We start from the raw sequence: 21,701 nt of genomic DNA on the forward strand, positions 1-21,701 counted from the left end.
TGAAGGCACTATTAGTAAACGAATGTGCGTAATCGTAAAAGATAACAAGTCAAAATCATGTTTGTGGGCTTGGTCGCAAGTAAAGAGAATAATGTCTACGTAAACTTACTCGATCTTTATTTATATTAACATTATTAACGCTAACGTTGTAATTGTTTTAATTTACAAAATTCACGAATTACAAGATGTGTGCATGTCAGCTATTAATTAAAAAATATTTCACAGTCACAAATACTATTAGTAGAAAAAAAGAATGAAAAGAGAACGAAACTTTCAAGTTCGCCATTGGAATTAATGACCAGTTTGTACACTATGTATTTTTCTGCTATTAAATTAAACTTACTGACGTTACTTTCGAGAAATACTTTTCCATATTTCAAATTAAGACTTGGTAACATAATGTACACGTTTTAATATTTTTTTCACAAGTATCACGCGAGGAAATAAATTTTTTTTTTACACCTACAAGCCACAGTTTAGAAAAGAAATTATAATTCATAACGTCTCTGAGACTCGAAGAAATGTATCCTTTGTGGTCCATCGCAATTTCTTCATGCGACTGAGTTCGATTTTAAATAATATATCTTCGAATAGAGATTCTACGCACGATTGTAAATGACTGTTCTGGCATATCACGATACATTCAGTTTACAAAATAATGCCAAAAGTACCAGACTACAAAGGATTCATTCTCATGAACATGGTAGAAAATGTGTATATACGTTACAATTACAATTTATAATCCAGAAATTTATGAAATACTTGGCGACTTGAATACACGACAAAAAATGTTTTCTTATTTACATTGTAGACTGGTATTTTCAATTACGCGCTTATGATATACAATATCCTTATCAATTAGACGTTACATCTGGATTACATAATTCGTTTGTAACATGTATAAACGTATCCTTGTAACTTTGATACGTCTACCATATTATCAAAAGGACTCGTACTTGAGAATGTTTCAACGGTGAGACTGTATCAATCAATTCATACGTCGTTTTCAGGTATCAAAGCAAATGATTAATGAAATTAATTCGAGATTTTTTATGTACGTATGTGGAAAATTAATCATTTGCCGCATCACGTTATCCTACAAGTTTTAGAACGTATATGAATTAAAACAAGCTTCTGTACAAATGTTTGTTAAATCGTCGCTTTTTAATATCTTATAGGAACCTGTAAAGGATAGTGAATAGTAATTTAATCCTGAATCATACTAATCAAAATTTCAAGAGATGAAGACAAAATTGTTGACTTTCTTTAAAGTAAGATACTCGTGCATAAAAAGAGTTTAATGGTCACACAACTATCATTCGTCTTTGTTATAATTTACTCATATCATATTCACTCTGTTTCAATAAGTATCACTTGCTGATACATTAATCGACTTTGACGACGCTGTAAATTTTGCGCACGAACCAAAAGCAGGCGAAGAAACCGATCGAACCTGTTTAATAAATAAATAAGGTAATGTTTTGGTACTGAAATCTACATTTGTATGAAAAAAAGGATAAACATTTTACCTGTCAGAAGGAAGAATAAGTAAACCATTATGCAAGTATAGCCAAAATAGAGGAACGTAGACGTAGCGTCTTCTATGTCCAGCTTAGTCATGAAGAAATGTATACAGTAAACTAATAAATAAAAAGCAGTAAAGCCGGATGTCAGGAAACTACGCCACCACCAATGGTAATCCTGAAAAAAACAGTTCACGTTTATGCGCATTGAAAGATTATTTTCCACTGCTGTTTCAAACAGTAATTGATTTACCTCCGCGCAAAGATGGAAATAGCAAAGTAAAATCGTCGTTTCTGAACATGTGATAACGAGAATAACAAATACCAAGAAAAGAAATCCAAACATATAATATACTTGGCTCGACCTAAAAAAAAAGTTGATCTATGTTGAACAATTTAAATGCTACACATTATTATAGAAATACGTTTGGTAAGTGCCAAACATCGCGATCATGCTTCTTTTTCCTATGGAAGGAGCTGAGCAATATCTTTGCGCCATTTTTATTTATAGTAAAATGTTTCTAAATTGGTTCATTCAGAATTAAATTTACTGCACCACATGATTTTTGATGAGGCATTTTTTGGCGTAGAATAATAATATCAGGATCGCATCGTATGGATCTCAAACGGTTAAGATAGTATCTTCACAGTATTATTATTTGAGAAAATAGTATGTGCTTACCATAGAGAATTAAGTATAAAAAATAATTGTATAAATATACACCCAAATGGTAAAACTCCACCCATTATAACACCGGGTATTGGTTGCGTATAAAAACTTTGTTCTGGTATTTGTCTGGGAATTTGATTGGTTCTTACGGGATGCTCCAAGGACTGAAATAAGATTCAAACATGGATAAAATGTTATGAAATGCAAATTAGGACTTATTTATTGCTTTGGAAAGAAACGTGTCACTTACCCTTTTTCTAAAGCCGAAATAAGCACCAACGAATGTCAGTGGAAGCGATACTCCGAACCAAAGAGCTAGAAGAGCGATAAGAGTACTAAATGGAACAGCGGCCGAACTTCCATTTGCCCAGAAAATCAAGTTCATTATAAAGAATAAGCTAAACACGATTCTGTGAAAAAAAAGGAAACAGACATTACGATGATATAATATAAAAATTATTATAGAACACTTAATTACTCATTATATCAGATAGATATTTTATATTACCCAGGACTCAACATGGATGTAAGCAATATGTTTGATTTCCATTTTTCACCACCGAAGCTTTTGTATATTCTAGCAGACGCATAACCGGCAATTATTCCGAGACAAACGTACAAGACCATGGCACAAGTCATTAATGCTCCTCTGTTAGCCGGAGACAGGAATCCCAAGCAAGCGAATGCTGTAAAAATCATAAAAAGTTTTAACCCGTTTCCTGGACAAATTGCAAACTTGAATCGTTAGATACAAGTGATAAAACTACCAAGTGTTACAAGAGTCATCCAAAATACTTGTACACCGGAACCAAATAAAACGGAAAGTAGCATTCCCTTGCGAGGAGGTCGAAATACATCACCGTGGACCAATTTCCAACCAAACTCTTCCTGTGCGTCTTCTCCTGATTCTATCTGAAAACATGCTTGGGTTATTACAATATAGTCGTAGTTGAATTATGCTTTTTCAAGTAAAATCAAAGGATTAATCATTTCTTCTTTCTGAATTATCAAAACAAAGTTACTATGCTAATTTGGTTTATGCCAGTATATTCTTTTATAAGAACACTATAATTATGTGTAGCTATTGCTTAACTAATGAATATATTTTTTTCATTTTTTTTACCTGATTATATCTTGCAATATCTTTGTGTAATGTCCGAAGCATTATCATCGCTACCATACCAGACAGGAATAAAACAATTATCAATGAATTAAGTATACTGAACCACTGAATATTTGTATGTGGCATAGACTCCAAAATGTAATCCCATCTGGATGACCATTTAATCGTTCTATTTTCCTACAATTGAAATTGAGAATGTTATTCGCGTCGAATAAAAATCAGTAAGTTTACATTATTGTATAGAAGCTTACATTGAATGTAATGGAATATGTGTAGGTGACAGCTAATTGTTGACCAGCAGGAAGTGGATCATACGGTATTTCTAAGGGTTGTTTACTTTCGCAATTAGGGACATTACCGTGCTTAATACTGCGAGGAACCACCTTAACAGCTATTAACAGTACAGAGTTAAATTGAGTAAAAGGTAATGTCAATAAATGTGAATTGTATAAACATAAAACTTTAAAGTTCTTACAAATGATTCGTCCGCCATTTTCTTTAAATGCAGATCCCCATTCTTCTTCAGCACCACTATGGTATGTAATTGTAAGGTCTACATGATTGAACAGGTAGTAGGTTTTTGGCTTGTTATAAGCCCCCTAAGGAAACAAAACCATGTTATGTTTAATGAATATTAATATATTTTCTAGCCAAGGAAAATAGAAATCTGAACTGAAAGCCAATATACACTTACTATAATGCTACAGGTATCCTGTTGTGATCTTGGTTCTCGAGAAAAGCACCCCATTGGAAATCCAGTGCTACAATATTGTCGTTCATCTTCTAATTGATAACACCAGGTAACTGGCATATTATCTGTGCAAAAAAATAAAAATTTTAATAACTCTTTATAATTCTTCAAAATATTGTAACTTATTTTCATTTTCAGGATCGTACCAACTATCCAATGATGTTGATAGTTCAGTCCCATTCCTTTTTTTAAAAATTCTAACTTTTTTTCTAATTCTTTATTTCCACCTTTGTATATTTTTGTACATGCTCGTACGCATGTTTCATTTTTTAAAAATTCTATCTACAAATATAAAGAAGTTGCGTATAATGTAACTTTTTAACTGACTATGTTTAAAATGTTATATATGAAGAATTAAGCCTTTTAATTAAAGGAAAAAGTCTTGCATGCATACCTTATAAGGAGAAGGTCTTATACGTTCTCCAAAAACAACCTGTCCTAAATTTTCAACAGGGCTTTGACTTTCTTCAGAAGGACAAAAATCAAAGCTAAAAGAAATTTGTTAAGTTTATTTTAAGTTCCATAAATCTGAAGAAGATCGTAAAGGCATTTTTAAAATAATATAAAAAAACTTACTGATAATATTCGTATGGAATTACATATTTCTCTGTGTTTAAGCGATTTACATACAGCTTAACGTCTTTCTGAAAAGAAATAATAATGTTTAATAAAAACAAGAAAATTGCGGTTATCATGACAAAAAACACTTAAAGTAAACTTCAAAAATATCAGTAAAAGTTACAAACATAAAATACATATAGAATTTCTATTAAACCTTTCACAGTCCAATTTTAATCTCGTGATTGACATATGACAAAGAACCATGTCAAAATGTATTCGGGACAGATTCATAAGTAATATAAGTAATGGTAAAACAAATACAATTTTAATCAATACTTCTTTATTGTTGACAAGGGCTGATAAAAAAATTGAAAATAATTTTATAAAAGGATAATAAAAGAGAAAGAAAATAAATTAGAAAAACTAAAAGGACCATAACCATTCGTAACAAGGTTTCATTAATAATACGTGATACGCACTTTGCACGTTTCTGAAACATCTTCAGCCTTACAATAATTGACAGGCGCTAAGCCTGGCAAATAAAAGGCCCAGCTACATTGAAGTGTGCACAACACATATAATAACCACACTAAACTTATTCTTGCCATTGTATTACTATTGTTCATTTTTATTATATTTCCCTAACATCAAAAACATCGGACACTACACTGCCATGATACACGTCATCGATAAACGACATTACACACAGATTGCCAAGCAACTTCTCCTTGCGGCAGTTTTGCACACTCTGATACTAGCGCAGTCTTTTTATGAATTGGATTTTCATTATTATGAATTATTATTCAAAATTAATTAAAATAATTCTGAAATTTTTATTATACCAGTACTTAAATACGCCAATCACACTTTCTAAATGTTTTAATAATTTTCAATTGTTTCGCGTGATTTTTAATGTTTAAACGAATACTTTCTCTTTCTTCTTTGCTATATAATTTTAGTGTTTATATTAATAATTAAGCAAACTGCCAATAAATTTGTAAATTTATGGATATATTTTATAAATAAAATATGAGACCTTTGTTTGAAATGAGTTGTCAAAGATATACAATTTTGACATGTGCAATATAGAGCACGTATTCAATAAAATTCGATATATTATATGTAGTTTCATTAAGAATTCAATATTATTACCAATCTGTAAGTGAAATAATAAATTATGCACAACAGACAAATATAACTGTTGATTATTAAAGTTTGTGTTTTTTTAAATTTTTCTATTTTGTTCTCATATTGTTTTTTACTTTAAGTTTTCTTTGGATAAATGATTTTTATTATATAAGTCACAATCGTTGATACTATAATAGAACATTTTTTTAATAATTAATAATAAGTTTATATAAAGACCTGTATAAATTTCTAAAGAAAGAAAAAAAAGATAAATAAATATATCTCTATCCCACAGACTGATCTTTTCCGATGCACTTCTTTATTTTTTCGCGATCTCACTAAGTGATAGAAAATTATAAACTGTAACTTAATTATACTGTTTAGTACTTGAATATTTTTGTTTGTTTCTAAATTTTTTCATTTTCTATCAGTTCTTTGCTTACGAAATATGTGATTAGTTAAAGTATAATAAAGGTAAACTTTTAACAAACATTTTGGAAACTTTTAACATTGTTTTACACTCTGTAAAGTTCTTGATAAAATATGCATATATATCCCCATTCAATTCTAACCTAATAAATTGCTTACTAGAAACGTGATTACATAAAAATCCATAATCTAACGTTAGTGTTCAATTTTTTCATTCTCAATATACTATTTAGAAGCAAGTGTTAATGTATATGATTGGGTATATACTGTTGTATCGTATTTAATCATCGATTTTTCAATATAAATTATTTCCTAAAAATTATAAATTAAATAGTCAGATGTGATAAAATAACATTTTATGCTATACTTTCAAGAATTTCAGAAATATATTACAAATATACAAATCAAAGAACTACCTAATTATTGTATTTACATACTGGTAATATTTACTTAATTATGGAAAGATTAATGTAAAATAAATTCTAGAAAGATCACTTCTCTGTTGCGAAAAATATAAAAATTCATTAAAAAATTAATATATTAAAAATTTTGTAAAAATTTATTAAACTTTATTAAATTCTATTATTTATCTATTAAAACTTTGCACTATAACCGCAATTGTGGGTAGGCAAAGGAAAAGCAAGGTAGTTCCAAGTATAAAATGAGGTCAAAATTTTTGTTTAACAATCATTACAAAGAGAATAGGCTTAAAAATCTTACATCTAAACGTAAAAAGTGTTTAACAATTATTTCACTCGCAGGCCATCGGACAACAAATTCTGCATTCTGCCGCTCGGTCGATCATTCATGCTTTTATTAAATAAAATAATGAACCAGCTATTTTAAAGTGACGTATGCTCTGTTTTTTATTATCTTAAAAACCAGAAATCTATTTATTCGTATTTTTTTTAGGAATGTTTCGCATAACACGAGGCATCAGAAATATTACGAAGCCGACATACCAATAATTTGAATCATTTTTGTGCTGTCGTAATAATTGTTATAATTCTTTGGAGTCACAGACTCTGTATTTTTTATTTCTACACCTTATGGTATCGCATAAAAATAATAAATATTTCTTGAAATATTCAATACCGTACGATAGGCAAACGATACAACGCATGTACGATCTCGCGATGTTGATGTTCATAATGTTCATAATGAATATCGTTGAAAAAGTAGCCCTTTCGACTCTTTGTTACAGTTTATTCAGTTTAATATTGTTCATTTTCCGAGCAATCAGATGAAGTTTTAATCTATCTCGAACATCTAGCTCGTATTATGCAACAGTAATTCCAGCTGTTTGGAGGTAGGTTCTTAGATGATTCGCATTAGGTTCCGGAATTTGACCGAGAAGATTAGGCAATTGTCCTGGCGATAATCTTCCTAATCCTTGCGCTAAGTGTAATCGCACATCGCCGATAGCTACGATGATTAAAATACATGTCGAATAAAACATAATCGACTTTCTAAGTGTACAGAAATGAAAGAATGCTTGCAACAGTACCTTCTAACGGATCCTTTGACGGATTTTTTGCACATATAAGTTGATTGTATCCTACTTGATATCCAAGCACATCCTCAGTTTCTGGGAAGATATTTTCTTCGGGTACTATGCTTTGGTCCTGTGGAAGTTCAAAAAATTCCACTAATGCCGCTAATATGCGCGGATAATACGTACTATATGGACTTTCTAGCATCGCCGGGCAGTCAATTAATAAATTTGAAATTCCGACTGCCGTTACTTTACGTTCGATATCACCCGATATCTTCTGCATATCTATTATTAGCACGCGTTCCACGACCATACCGAACATCCTGGCAAGACAATTATTATGTGATTAGATTCTGTTGGGAAAATGTAATGAATATTGTAATCAGTAAGTATTATGAATTTTATGCATTTATCGAATCATGGTTTTTTAAAACTGAAGTAACTGAATTCATATTTGATTTTGATTATTGTAACTTAAACCATCGAATAAGCTGGTATGAATGCATAAATATAATAATGAATATTAAAACATACTGAGGTTGGATTTGATCGATGATTGTAATTAAATTATTTGCACCGTATCTGATGATATAATATGCGAAAAACACAATCAGACCCTTCACGAATTTAGTTGTCTTGGACGACGAAAGTCTTTGGAAAAATAATACAAAAATTTGTTTCATGTATGGTTCCAGCACATTGCTAAAAGAAATTACATTCATTTAAAAAATTTGATAAAAAATCATCGTATATCTTATTATTCTAGGAAAAGACTTACGGAGCGAAGTGTTCTATAATACTCTGCAATAGTAAAAATCCTTCTTGATCATTAACTTTAGAAGCAATCAGCTTCTGAAATACTCCTAACAAACCGCTCATCTTTTCTTGTGCAACAATATGATGTGCTCCACGGCTAATGAATGCTCTTAATAATCGATTCAGAGGATGTATATTTGCTTGACGTTCGAATAACACAGACGATAAAAGGCAAGGAAACAGAGCCAGGTATGGCTCTGGTACGTCCGGAGTTGTTCGTAATTCCAAAAGTAAGGCCAAAATTTGAAAAACGTACGGTATAAATTCTAAAATAGTTTTCAGTACATAATTACAAGTCAAGTTTCAAATGGAAGTTCCATAAAATAACTTACCTAAAACATCTTGCTGCAAAATTCCTTGAAAGATGGGGAATAACGCCTCCTCGAATGAGGAAACCGCTACTGGATTTGTTTTGCAAACAATTCTGTAAATTATATTAAAAATATTTGAACTTTCTATTTAAAATTTACTTTGTTCAATTTTTTATCAAATTTTTAGCAATTATCTTACTTAATAGACAGTCCAAAAATTTCGAAAAGATAATGATTGAAATTAGGACGACTTGGGTTTCTTGACACAACAGCCAATTTTTCGGTGAGTTTCGGCAAGAGATCTGCCAAAAATGGCACAACGACCTCTTGCAGTGTACCGAAGCATCTCATAATGGCTTTCATTACATATTCATTCTCTTCTGAACCAGGCATATTTAAACACGCAAACAGATTTGTTAATAGATCCGTTGCAAAAGATGATAGATCATTTCCTTTAACTCTGTAAATCAATTATTAAATTGAGTGAAAAATACATATCAATATCAACGTATACAATATTAATTTCCTTACAGAGGTAAATTATCAGGCCCTTTTAACGCAAGTATTTTCTCAATTGTACAAGCAGCATACGTGTGAACAACGATATTTGTAGCGGTCAAATGTCTGATTAATTGTGGTAAACTACCAACAATCATTTCCCTCGGTAATATTGATCTGAAGGTCATTATAAATTTTATTGCATCCGCTTTAAGTACTGGAAACTCGCTTACTGAAATCAATCAAATAAAAATGAATGTTTAAAAATACTCATATACAATATTTGTAAATACTTGATAATAATCTTTCGTACCATTTGGTTTAAGCAATTCTGGTTCAATGTGTTGCATTGCAAATTGTGGTAATGAAACAAGTTCACTGCTTTGTGTCACACCATGCTTCTGCGTTTGAGCTTTACTTACACTGCTGGTTACTAAATAAATTGCAGCATCTTTGCTTCGCCAATTTTCAGCTGGCTTAGCTGCATAATTTTGCAGCATAACCTAAAGACGAAAAATAATAAACGGAATTACATAAGTATACAGTAAGTGAACATACAAAGTGATGAATTCGATATCTCGATTTCAACATTACCTGTATGTATGCGCCAAAAATTTCCATTATTTTAGCTTCGAAATATTTGGAAAGTACTTTAACTAAATCACACGCAGCCCTTCTTCTTGTATCTACATCACTGCCTTCAATATCTCGTCTAATGTATTCCTCTGGATTATCTTCAAACAACTCATTATCCGATTCTATTAAATAGCAAGTATTTTTTTACTATAAATCAATCACATTTAATCACTGGAAGAATTTAAAACACATGTTTTAAATATACTAAATTTCGTAATTACCTCTAAATTCCATATTTGGTATTATAACTTTTTCACAAATACTACTCAGAGTAGTTGGGTCTTCAAATAAATGTCTGTATTGTGCACGATCTGCCACTGTTGCTAAGAATTGCAAAGCATTTGAAACTAACTGCAAAAAGATACAAAATCTTATTAGAATTAGTACCAAATTTTATAAGTACATAGACACTTATTTTAAGCTCACATACAGCATCATATTTTGGTTGCTGTCCTGTGGATGTTAGCAAATTCCACACAGCGGTTACAAATTCTGGTAAATATGGTTGAAACTCTTCGTCATATTTTTGTGCATAAAGACCAATATTATCACAAACTTGTGACTTTAATTGTTCAATTACTCCAGCGTCTTCTTCATCCTGAAAGTATATTAATGATTATAACACAAATTTATCATCACCAAGCGAAAGGTAATAATAAATTTATAAATAATAGTACTGCAGACTGTAAGGCAGGAACATTGGTATTTAATAAAGTATGAAAATTCTTCATCCAAATAGCCATGTTATCTTCAAAAAATTCTGGTAAATCCTAAAAATAAAGTGCATGTAGTTTGCATGTACATCAGAGATTTATTACTGTTTATTATTAATTTGTTCTGTCTCTTGCTTACTTGGAAATTAAGAGAATAAAACACTTTCGACAGAATTACTAATGAACTATATACCACTTTTAATGCATCTACATTATGCGCATGAACTTCTGTTAAATTCATTGTAGCCTATAACAGAATATTACAAATTTAGAAAAAGTATATTTTCTTTTTATGCTGAATATTAAATAATAAAATACTTACAACAAATAAATCAGTTAAGGGTTTAGCAAATTGATCCAGCACAAACTTTATTTCAGTCCATAGACTTTGACTTTTAAATTCATATCTATATCTTTTAAATAAAGAATGTGCTGTGTGTAAAACACCATTAATAACGTGGAAATCTCCTGTATTAAACTTTTCAACCATTTGGTCTATAAGCTCTGGCCATTTTAGCGGAAAATCATATTTTCCAATAATAGAAACAGCATCAGATAATTGTTTCTGTATTGAATCAGGAGAATGCAACATTAAATTGACAATGAGTATTTTTATCGCATTCCTGTCTTGTGCATGTATACGATCTACAGAATCTTCTTCCTATACATAACAAAGTTAATTGCAATACATCCATTCTATAAATATCACATTAATAAATCATAAAAATATTTACCACTTTCCAATTACGTTTAACATAATTCTTGAAAGCAACTGCTCCAGCAATTCGAATAGTTAAGTTAATTTCAGACTTTTCTACTAAATGTAGAAGAAGTAGTGGGTAGTTTTGATTTACTTCAACAGATTCTAAAAACTTTTCAGCTAAAATGTTAAAGGAACATAATTATAAGATATTACGAATATAATTAACACGTATCGTTATTTAAAGGAATCTCAGTAAGAAAACACTAACAAGGTGTATCAACAAATTAAAGGACAAAATCGTGGAGATACAAAATGAAGTTTTTCAAAAATATTGTATTTATTAAATTGACTATAATGGAGGAACAGTTTAAACAATACAAGGAAATAAAATCTTTATAGAAATATTCTCATATTTAATAATAATTTTGTTTTAATGAACATTTAGGAAGGTTAACAAATGTTGGAATAACATTTATAAAACAATAGAGGTTATATTCACCTGGCCGTCTGACATTTACGTCCGGGCTAAGTGTATGTTGTAAATATTCACTAAGTGTGAGCAAATTGTCATCTGTGAGCTCCATATCGCTTTATCTTAAAACTACCGTGTCCCCTCAATTCGAAAAATATTAAATCTTTACAAAAGTACGTTTCACTATTACCGAACACCGGCTTCTGATAAATTCAATTTCCTAACCAACGACCATCGCCGGTTGGCGCTTTGTTCAACAGTTTACGCGGGAAAACTTTTCGTTGAAATAAAACTACAGAAATGACAGTTACATTTCTCATTGAAAGAAATTATTACGTTGTTTAATCAATAACAAATCAAAAGAAATTAACCTAATAGATTTTATCAAAATAAGAAAACAATGCTGTTTGGTTATTTTACTGTCTGTAAAGTTAACATCAGCGCTGAAAGGGGAATACAGATTAATTTATTTTCGAAAATACTATAATCTCGTACTTTTGCAGTTCAACTTGTCCTCCAATTTTTCCAATGTCTGTTGCGCAGCTTCAATTTTTTGTATTTTATTATTATTATAACTTATTCTGTATATAAAGTAACATATTATTAAAATAACGTCCAAAATACAAAAGAAGGGTTGGTAACTTCTAATCATTGTACTTACATTATATTATTCGACAAAGCAAACATTTCTAATGTTTTTTCTGTATGTCCGTCAGAAATGCAACTATCTAAGCCATGTTGTACTTCTAAATTTTCTACTTCCTTTATTAGCGTTGGTAGTCCGCAATAAATTTTTTCGCACTGATGCTTGTACCATTCAATGTCCTTTGACAATTTTTCTGAAGACTAAACATTGTAAATGTAAGACTTTTTTATATTGCCAATAAATTATGTAAATCGAACGGAATGTCCTAAATGTATCTGCAATCGAACTTACATATTTCGTATATGCGCATAGAAAATTTTCCGTGTAATTAGAACACTTTTTCCCAAAATCAGCACTAGAAAAATTACCGAATTATCGAATCATAAATCATCGCTTAAACCAATAATATTTATACAAACTCACGCTTTCGTTAATTAATTCAAAGAAGCAGCAATGAAATAAACATACATATTCTCTATTGGAAAAATTGTTAGTTTAAATGTAAAATATATAATAAATATATAATAAACGCTATTAAATCTAACTAAAATGCTCATTGTCAACAATTGTTCTTTTAATGTGTACCCTATTTTTTGCGATATTAAATTTTTCAATTCTTGTTCCACATTATCCGTCATTCTCATCGTTTCGGAAATCGTTTTCCTCAGATGGTTCTCCCTTTTCTTTAATTCATTGTGCTTAACTTGTTTCGTCCAATTGCTTATTTGGAAAGTAGACAAATAAGATTCCCAGTCATCTCGGTTTTGCTTGTACGCACTGATCATATCATTCAACTCCGAAAGCTTTGAAAACATAGAATATAACGTTACATACACATTTTCATATACGATGAAAGAATAATGCGTACGTAAAATGATTACTTGTTCCATTAAAAAGTTTATTTTGTCTGTAGGATTCTGGACTTCTTCGTGTGGTGTTTCGACATTTTCCTCTGGTTCTGTGCTCATTATTTCTATTGTATTATCAATTTCTGACATGTTTTTCCAACAATTAAGTGTTTTAATACTTTTTGAATTTTTAAGCTGGTGCTTATAATGAGATAGTATAGTAAATGATATAAAAAGTGGACATGTTGCGACCTCTGTCGTAAACTTAGCGAATCAATTCGTTAGAGGCATTTTTGTAGACATCAGAGAATCCTTGGAATGTCCTACCACAAATGAGATATATAATAGGTACAATTTGTTGCCGTTATATTATGTAACACATTCGTAGCAAAAACGAAGTATACAGCTAATCCGACTTCTGCTAACTAGCCTAAAATTTTGTATTATCGGTAACGTCGAGAGTGACACGAAAATAGTTCAGGGGTCCTGGGACCCCTAAGAGCGTGTGATAAAATTTTACATTGCATATTCTGTCTATCCTATACCTCGCCTGTGATGTTAATGAAAGCCTTTCTATTTCGAAAATGAAAGCAAATTGTAAACGTAAAATATAGTTGGTTTCTTCTAAAAACTAATATTATGTAAATGAAGATTTTATCAAACAATTGCACATAAACTTATCAATTGTTAATTTTACTTGAAAACAATGGAAAAACAACAAAAAAGAAATTTAGATATTTCATTTATATTTAATTGCGTGAATTGAAATTATTTCAGAAATACTGGGTTCACGGGGTCATCGGTTCAAATTTGTAGACAGGAAAACAGAAAAACAGATTCTAAAGAGTCGACTATTAGTTTGTAAGTTCCAGTCTCATCAGTGGGCGTTCACCGCTTTAATTTTACTATTTGATCATGTGTGTCACGCGGTATAGCTACTAAGGTGACGCCTTAAGCATGACGACCCTTTAAACAGCACGCAATGCTGGTAGTATTCGTTCCGAATATTAGGGCTGAAAGAGGATTTATAAAGTTCTCTATTCAGCAAAATTTTATTCAGATAATAAATAAAAGACAAGAATAAACAATGAAACATTATTCGAATAATTATTTATTTGTTATTTGAGGCATTCGTATCGATTTTTACACGTATTTTCATAAAGTTTATATCAGTATTTTTCGAATTTCTTTCCCTATACATCATTACATCATTCTTTCTATACTAATTTTTACAATTACTGTTCTTTTAAGTACTGAATTTTACATCTTACTATTCTTTGATAAATTAATGACCGATATTCGATGAATTGGAATAAATCTATGAGATAAGCAAAGATGGATTACTCGAGTAAGTAAATAAAATAAGTTCCTACGAATAACGAGTAATTTATCCATCTTAAGTAAAAGAAAAGCTTAGAATGTTTCTAACACTATAGAAACGATGAAAATCACGGTATTGTATGTACCAAACTTGTCAAACAATCGGGCAACGTTTCGTCGGGCAGCCATTAATTAAAACAACTGCGTCATCGGTAGAATGCTATTTACAAATACGAAACTATTTATCATTCCAAATACAAACTGTATGTAATTTCGAATTTTAATTCATTCTAGTCACGAATTATACGCGACGACTCTATGCGATATATAATGCCTCAAATATTATTCGAATCTGCCATAGGCACGCATTTCGCTTTTCCCACGGCACAGGTAACGATGAAACTTACATGTCTGTAAAAATGATTGTTTTTCGTTGAAATTCTAAACGTACCGCAGCTATCTAAAAGATTGACACCGGATCATCTAGAGTTCAGGTTAAAGTTTCACAGAAACTTATTATTACACCATGAATTATTATTCTTTTAATGACATTAATACTTAACTATTACCCTCCCACTCATTATTACGTGTTTTTAATGATATTAATATGGGACAGAAAAGAAACAAATTTACAAAGAATAAATAAGAAATCTATATTCGTTATCAGTACAATATTAAGAACATAAAATCAAGATTGTCAACACGCAACACTAAAAATGTGTATAAAATTCGATTATCCGATTGCACATAAGCATTCACAGGAGACGATTCGAAAGTGAGTGGGCATTGAGCGGACGAGGGTCAAACGACCTAAAGAACGAGGGAGTAAGAATCAATGAACAATCCTGCCAAGAGTTCCAATAGCATATGCATTTTCAAAAAATAATCATTTCGATCTCTCGCGTTTCTAAATTAACGCTTATCTTACAAATTCGAGTCGGTTATAAATTACCACTCGTCCTTTACAACTCAAAGTCAGATATTTTGCTTTGTTATCGATATTTAATGCCTACAATAAACGTCGATTTTTAACGGATGTAGAATTCCTTTTAACCGTTTAAAAATGAAATATAACGTGGAATTGTAACTATTAAATCGTCAAGATGATTTTTTCGAAAAATAGACTTAAGCCACTTTGAAACTAAACTAAATATAGCTTATACAGATAAAGCTCCAGGTAAAATAGATATAAATAAGTATAAATAAATAAATATAAAATAAAAGTAGACAAATAATTATAAAATAAATATAAATAAATTAATATATAAAACAAATACAAAAGGCAGGTGATACTCGTGGCCGTCGCGTCGGCTGTGCCTTCGCAGAGTATGCGTGTAGTAGCGTGATTGACGTTTCGGTGAAGGTTTAAAACGCGTCGGCGGTGTTTCGTAGTCTTCGAGCAGTCGTCACTCGAACTGCGTCCACGCAGCTTTCCGTTGTTGCCCGCCGCCGCCTTAACGAATCTAACACAATCATAATCGGCCCGACTATTCGAAATCGTGCGCGAAACGAAAATCATAGTGTCAACCATTAGAAAACTCGAATCATGTTCTCCAATTCTCGTTCAACGCTTTTCGCCAAGGAAAGTTATTCCTAATTCACGGTGAGTTCCTGACAAGTTACGCTTCTTTTTTGCTTCGTTCGCTGGAAAACGCAAATTAATAACACTAGACAAATCGAAAGTTACGATTCGAAAGGTGAACGATATCCGCGCGGCGTATCTTTGCGACTCATTTCGACACCTCTCAACTTTTACTTGTTCGACCAAGCAAACGCGATTGTTCACATCTCAAATTCTTAATCATGTATAATAATATACTAGTTGTTACATTAATTATAATACAATTAAAAACTGTTCTCTCGCATACAACACTCGCGTACAAAATCGCGTGACAATAAGATTGCCCGGAAATAATATCATCGAAGGAGGAACGCGACAAGAAGAATATTTTCCGCGACGAACGTGGTATTGAATAAGACTTAAAACGCGTACGTCGATTTATCGCGTTGCTCGGTTTCCCGTGAATCTTCGCGATCTTAGTCACCGTCGGGTTTCATTGAAATCGTAGATAATCGAGCGCGCGATCACTCGTTGATAGCTTTATCGTTCGTTATCGGCGGAGAATCGAGTATCTTCGGTGTTTTACTAATGGGGACGAACGTTACAATTAAACGACAGTAAATGCGGCGAGCATCGAACCGTCCCGGTATTATTTAATAAATTCGAAAGCCGTTGAAAGTGATCGCCATTCTCGGAACGTTCCGTAACCCCGAGCTACGAATGCGACGCTCGTACACAGTAGAAAACAGGATGAGGTATTGATAACAAACCGCTAGCCGACATTCCTTTATCCTGTCGCGGGGACAGAATAAAATCATAATTCAACGATCTCATCGCTCGTCCGGGCGACAGCAACGTCGCACAGTGGGCGAGATCTCGGCTTTACTGGTCGAAAGTCTGTGATGTTCGAATGAATGAAAACAAGTTGATTTTCTAGTAATAATTTACCACTATTGAATATAAAGTATACTTTGTATTTTATCTAGTAGTTAGTGAACAGTAATTAGTAAATTATCTAGTAATAATCTACGAATAATGTTCTTAAACAATAATACAAATTGATAATTGCCTTATATAGGCTTGCTCCCTGTAATTAAGGACTATTTCTGTTACTAGCTTAGGACTATTTCTGTTACTAGCCGTCGAATGACCGGTAAATCCAAATTAAAAAATGCACCTATAGCTTTCCTTTCTCATTAAAAGCAAATATATGATTCGTTTCTTATTACCTAAAAGTTATTTTGTCCATTGTCTTCGTATTAAATCAATAATTACCAATATTCCTTTCGCAAAAATATGATCGGTGACTAAATTGCCGGTACGTTTAATGTTAAAAACTCCGAAAAATTGATTTTTGCCCACAGAAACATCGATGTTTTCCCAATGTGCGCCGTTTACGTAATTGATCCGGCGGTCTTGTAAAATCATCGAGTAGCATAGGAGAAACGGTGTATCGCGTCTTTTTAATTACGTAGCGCCGAAGGCCTACCGCCACAGGTTCACGAACGCACCCGGGATTATGTCATCGCTGCATTATTCGCGACTCTGTAACCCACTTCCACAAAAAGTGTTACACTGTTTTCCCTAAAAGAATAAAGAAGCCGAGGAGCTCGCTCCTTGTTCAGTTTTTTTTTGCTTTAGAGTTTCGATCATCGACTACATAGGCGCGCGGCTGAAACGCTAAGTTTTGAGCAAACAAATTGTTTGCTCTTGGGTGACGCGCGTGCTATTTGCCTTCCATAGGTGCAGATCCTCACCACAAAATGTGAATATCTTTTATATTGTTGCCTTCTTTACTCTGTTGATTCATAAATTTCAAAACAAACTAAATTGCCAGAAAATTTGTACGTCAAATAACTTGCTCGGTTAAAAATTTGTTTAAACAAGTTTAAGTATTCGTAACGTTACAGAAATATATATATATCATTTTATTTGGAAAAATCTACAGAATCATTTTCTACGAGAAACATTACAGTTAAAATTCCTCAATCATTGAGCAAGATGGACACAAACGGTTTTCACATTCGTATTCAGTGCACGAAAATTGACAAGAGTCCCCCGCTGGTTATTGGAATACGAAATATGTTCAATGTAACAATGTTCTACAGTGCAGCGAACACGTTACCGCGTGTTCAATGCGTCAGAATGATCTATCGCCGAAAAGCAGTGAACATTTGTTTTCCATTTCGTTCTCGAAACGTTTTCATTCGACATTACCATTAAAACTACCGAGTAATCAAATCGTCTAATGCATATTTTCATATACAAGTTACAAAAGTGCATTTATTAATATTTCGCTGGATACTTTATAATGTGCAATGGCGAACCAAATTACCAAAAAATCCCTCAGAAACGCACGCGTATCTTTCTAAAAATTGTGAGGGTAGAAATTCAAGGTGAGTCATTTTAATCCGTCTGATAGCTCTGGTGTTAATACTTTACCGAATATTGTCATAGAGAAAAAATGTTTTTTCTTTCATTTTTAATAAATCCTCAACTGTTAATCATTGATCTTCACAAGATCACTGAATAACCGTCGCTAGATAAAGTGTTAATTGGCCGATATGGTCTAGATTGAAATTGAACGAGACGAGTTTGCCTGTCCATGGGGGTTTCAGATTACAGAAAAACGAAACGGTAAATTTTTGAAACGATCGGAACAAGGATGGAATGCGGAAGGAAGGGCGTGGTTAGAATTATTTGATGCGTCGTGTGGCGAAGGCACACCCTCGATATACCTACGCGTACCGTACTACCCACCGTACCATTTCGCAGTAATTTTCTCGTATTTCTCTTACCGTCAACTTGCGGTTTTCCTGTGTACGCGATCTATTGTACGGCGAGACCGAATTGAATCGCATACACGAACAGAATAGAAACGCATGAACGGAATAAAAATTCATGACAATTTTTACCACTTCTCTGAAGGAACGGCACTCGTCTTTCGTGGAAACGGTACTCATCCTTCGAAAAGCAGTAGCCAGTAGCTAGTGTAATTGTCACTAAAGTGCGATGATCTCAGTTCCATGGGGTCGGCTGGTTTCACAAATTAGGAAATATAATTCCATCGTTTTAATTAAATAATTACCTCGGCGTGGTACGGTGAATCAGACGGAAAGTATTCCTTTGCAGTGGCCATTCGCGTGGATACGAGTAGCGATTGAAGCTTTTAAAACTAACAACAAACATTCTTCACCGTTCTGTCATGATTTTCGTAGATCGCATTGCGATCGAAGCAATTATGATTAAAGGAAACGATCGTTGAATCTTGCGTACCTTTTTCCCCTTTCTTCGTGTAATTTTATTCTTATTTTATTATCGATTTTTTAATGTACATTTATTTTTATATTGTTTTTGATTTCCCCATTTTTTAATATCGTCTGTTTCCCTGTTATTTTTTATGGTGGTAATATATTTAACATTCTACCTACCGGAAGTCTATTAATAGCTCTCAATGATAGTACTCTATGAAAGGGGACACAATTCGCGATTTTTAAATAATAATCTTAATAGAACATTTTTGATTACATTATTAAGATTTACGAGTGAAGCGTTAACGTGTGCGTTAAGCATACTATTATTATTGTTATCTCCCATTCTAATTATGTGATTGTCTAGCATATATCTACAAGACTAGGTTTAATGTACGCATATCAATGGAATAGGATGATACCAATACTATCGCGACACTATCAATCTCTTTCATTTTACTACAGCCGAATAATGTAGCGGATAATGGAGGTAGCCGGATGATAAATAGATAAGTAGCACCGTTCACTGCTGATAACAAACGTCATCAAATTGACCGGGAAGCTGAGAGCCGACTCGACTCAATTCCTCGACGCTGGACCCTACCCTTATTCTCATACGCGATGTGCAATAACAATAAGGGTAAGTATGAAAAAACCATCAATAAATCATCAAATCAATAATAAATAAAAATAATAATACAAAAAGAAAAGAAAAGGTAATGAATCATTTAAGTAAATCCAACAACAGTAATGTTGTCTTCAGTATAATGTAATATCGAAATCCCATAATAAAAATATTTGTCATGAAATATTCGACTCGCCCGATCATATACCAAAATTACCTTTCATTGTTTAGAAAACAACAAATTAACATCACGGCACAGGCCGATCAAAGTAACAACGATCGGTGATGGTACTGTTGGTAAAACATGTATGCTCATTACATACACGACCAAGAAATTCCCATCGGAATACGTACCCACGGTGTAAGTGTTACATGGTTCAACGATTCATATATTTGATCTGTTAGAAATGATATTTGAAGACCATTCTGATACTCGTTCGACAGTGAAAGATTTACATTTATAATGTGTTTTCTTTAGTTTCGATAACTATGCTGGAAGCATACGCGTAGATGGACAAGAATACGATATGACTTTATGGGACACTGCCGGTCAAGAAGATTATGAGAGGATCAGACCTTTATCTTATCCAAACGTGAGAAGGCTGCTTTTTAAATGATCCTTTAATTATTACTTTACTTGAAGTTGATTTATCGTAATATTTTTGTTTTAGACTGACTGCTTCTTGATCTGCTTTTCAGTGAATTCTCGCAATTCTTTAGAGAATGTCGCGAACAAGTGGCATCCAGAAATTAAGCATCACTGTCCGAACACACCTATAGTTCTTGTCGGTAAATAGTTTTTATTATTATGCATTCCAACAAATGAGAATGTTCATTTTCTATATTTTGTGAATCTTTCAATCACTTAGCATGGAGTAATGTCAATGGTAAAACCAGTATACATTTATTACTTTATTGAAGACTGTTTTTATCTAAATATTGTAAAATTAAATAGGTACATATGGCTCCTGTAGTCATTAATTGAATTCCAAGCCAGGCGATTAAAGAATAATGTTTTTGGTTAAAAGATGATTTGAGTCAGTCGTACAATATTGCAAATTTATTATTTGTTTAATATTTTATTAACAGGTACTAAAGGAGACCTTAGAAATTCAGAAAATGTGGATACAGTTACGATAAAAGACTGCAAAAAAATGAAGAAAAAAGTAAAAGCCTATAAATATATTGAATGTTCTTCACTGAAATGTGAAAACCTGGAAGAAGTTTTTACAGAAGCCATAAGAGCAGTTCTCAAAAAGCCATCAAGTAAATTCTGCTGTACATTCTGAGAATTAAGTCAACATAAAATATTTATATCTAATTATTAGGATAGAAGCAGGCATTGAATCAGAATAATTTTTTACTTAGAAAATGTATACATTGTTCCAAAGACTATGCTTTTTAAGTATTTTTACTAATGTATATTACAATAAAAGTTAATAAAAAAAATATATTAGTGTCATTAATAATATTTATTTAAAAAACATTTTATCTTAATAAAGTATTTATTTAAATCTGACTAAAATGAAAATTAATATCTTTAATTCCCTGATATCTTTAATATTCCTGATTCTTAAAAAAATAATCTTCCTAATATTATCAATTCATAGTTATTATCATA

The 21,701-nt window shown here is 32.0% G+C and overlaps 4 protein-coding genes across 7 annotated transcripts; 1 reads left to right on the forward strand and 3 right to left on the reverse strand.

The window, feature by feature from the left end:
- Positions 1-94: 94 nt before the first annotated feature.
- Positions 95-5,393, reverse strand: TM9SF2 (transmembrane 9 superfamily protein member 2). Its single transcript, XM_031973389.2, has 15 exons — positions 5,108-5,393; positions 4,644-4,711; positions 4,462-4,555; positions 4,214-4,349; positions 4,011-4,132; positions 3,792-3,915; positions 3,568-3,707; positions 3,317-3,493; positions 2,961-3,105; positions 2,702-2,879; positions 2,444-2,603; positions 2,206-2,357; positions 1,777-1,888; positions 1,530-1,701; positions 95-1,453 (listed from the first exon to the last, which is right to left on the reverse strand). Exons 1-15 carry the CDS (start codon positions 5,252-5,254, stop codon positions 1,386-1,388), a joined length of 1,995 nt encoding a protein of 664 aa, XP_031829249.1. The 5' UTR covers positions 5,255-5,393; the 3' UTR covers positions 95-1,385.
- Positions 5,108-12,075, reverse strand: Cse1 (chromosome segregation 1). 2 transcript variants are annotated; one of them, XM_031973382.2, is made up of 17 exons: positions 11,857-12,075; positions 11,389-11,534; positions 10,977-11,315; positions 10,794-10,901; positions 10,619-10,711; positions 10,372-10,539; positions 10,163-10,292; positions 9,900-10,063; positions 9,619-9,808; positions 9,339-9,537; positions 9,007-9,267; positions 8,829-8,920; positions 8,459-8,762; positions 8,215-8,382; positions 7,693-8,003; positions 6,248-7,610; positions 5,108-5,573 (listed from the first exon to the last, which is right to left on the reverse strand). In XM_031973382.2, the coding sequence occupies exons 1-16, from the start codon at positions 11,939-11,941 to the stop codon at positions 7,465-7,467; spliced, it is 2,904 nt and encodes a 967-aa protein (XP_031829242.1). In that variant the 5' UTR covers positions 11,942-12,075; the 3' UTR covers positions 5,108-5,573; positions 6,248-7,464. The 2 variants fall into 2 exon arrangements, with proteins under 2 accessions (XP_031829242.1, XP_076223377.1); XM_076367262.1 differs by having other exon boundaries at positions 5,108-5,452; positions 5,994-7,610.
- Positions 12,076-12,152: 77 nt separating this feature from the next.
- Positions 12,153-13,640, reverse strand: LOC116425392 (uncharacterized). The gene is made up of 5 exons (XM_031973017.2): positions 13,357-13,640; positions 13,061-13,278; positions 12,767-12,830; positions 12,491-12,675; positions 12,153-12,410 (listed from the first exon to the last, which is right to left on the reverse strand). Exons 1-5 carry the CDS (start codon positions 13,471-13,473, stop codon positions 12,311-12,313), a joined length of 684 nt encoding a protein of 227 aa, XP_031828877.1. The 5' UTR covers positions 13,474-13,640; the 3' UTR covers positions 12,153-12,310.
- A 2,359-nt stretch (positions 13,641-15,999) lies between these two features.
- Positions 16,000-21,542, forward strand: LOC116425535 (ras-like GTP-binding protein RhoL). Of its 3 annotated transcripts, none has more exons than XM_031973426.2 (6): positions 16,000-16,246; positions 19,921-20,095; positions 20,312-20,441; positions 20,559-20,673; positions 20,752-20,869; positions 21,170-21,542. In XM_031973426.2, exons 2-6 carry the CDS (start codon positions 20,077-20,079, stop codon positions 21,367-21,369), a joined length of 582 nt encoding a protein of 193 aa, XP_031829286.1. In that variant the 5' UTR covers positions 16,000-16,246; positions 19,921-20,076; the 3' UTR covers positions 21,370-21,542. The 3 variants fall into 3 exon arrangements, with proteins under 3 accessions (XP_031829286.1, XP_031829287.1, XP_031829288.1); XM_031973427.2 differs by lacking the exon at positions 16,000-16,246 and adding an exon at positions 16,698-16,959; XM_031973428.1 differs by lacking the exon at positions 16,000-16,246 and adding an exon at positions 17,846-17,969.
- The last annotated feature ends 159 nt before the right edge of the window (positions 21,543-21,701 follow it).

This window comes from Nomia melanderi, chromosome 4 (assembly GCF_051020985.1).
Source record: "Nomia melanderi isolate GNS246 chromosome 4, iyNomMela1, whole genome shotgun sequence".
NCBI lineage: Eukaryota > Metazoa > Arthropoda > Insecta > Hymenoptera > Halictidae > Nomia > Nomia melanderi.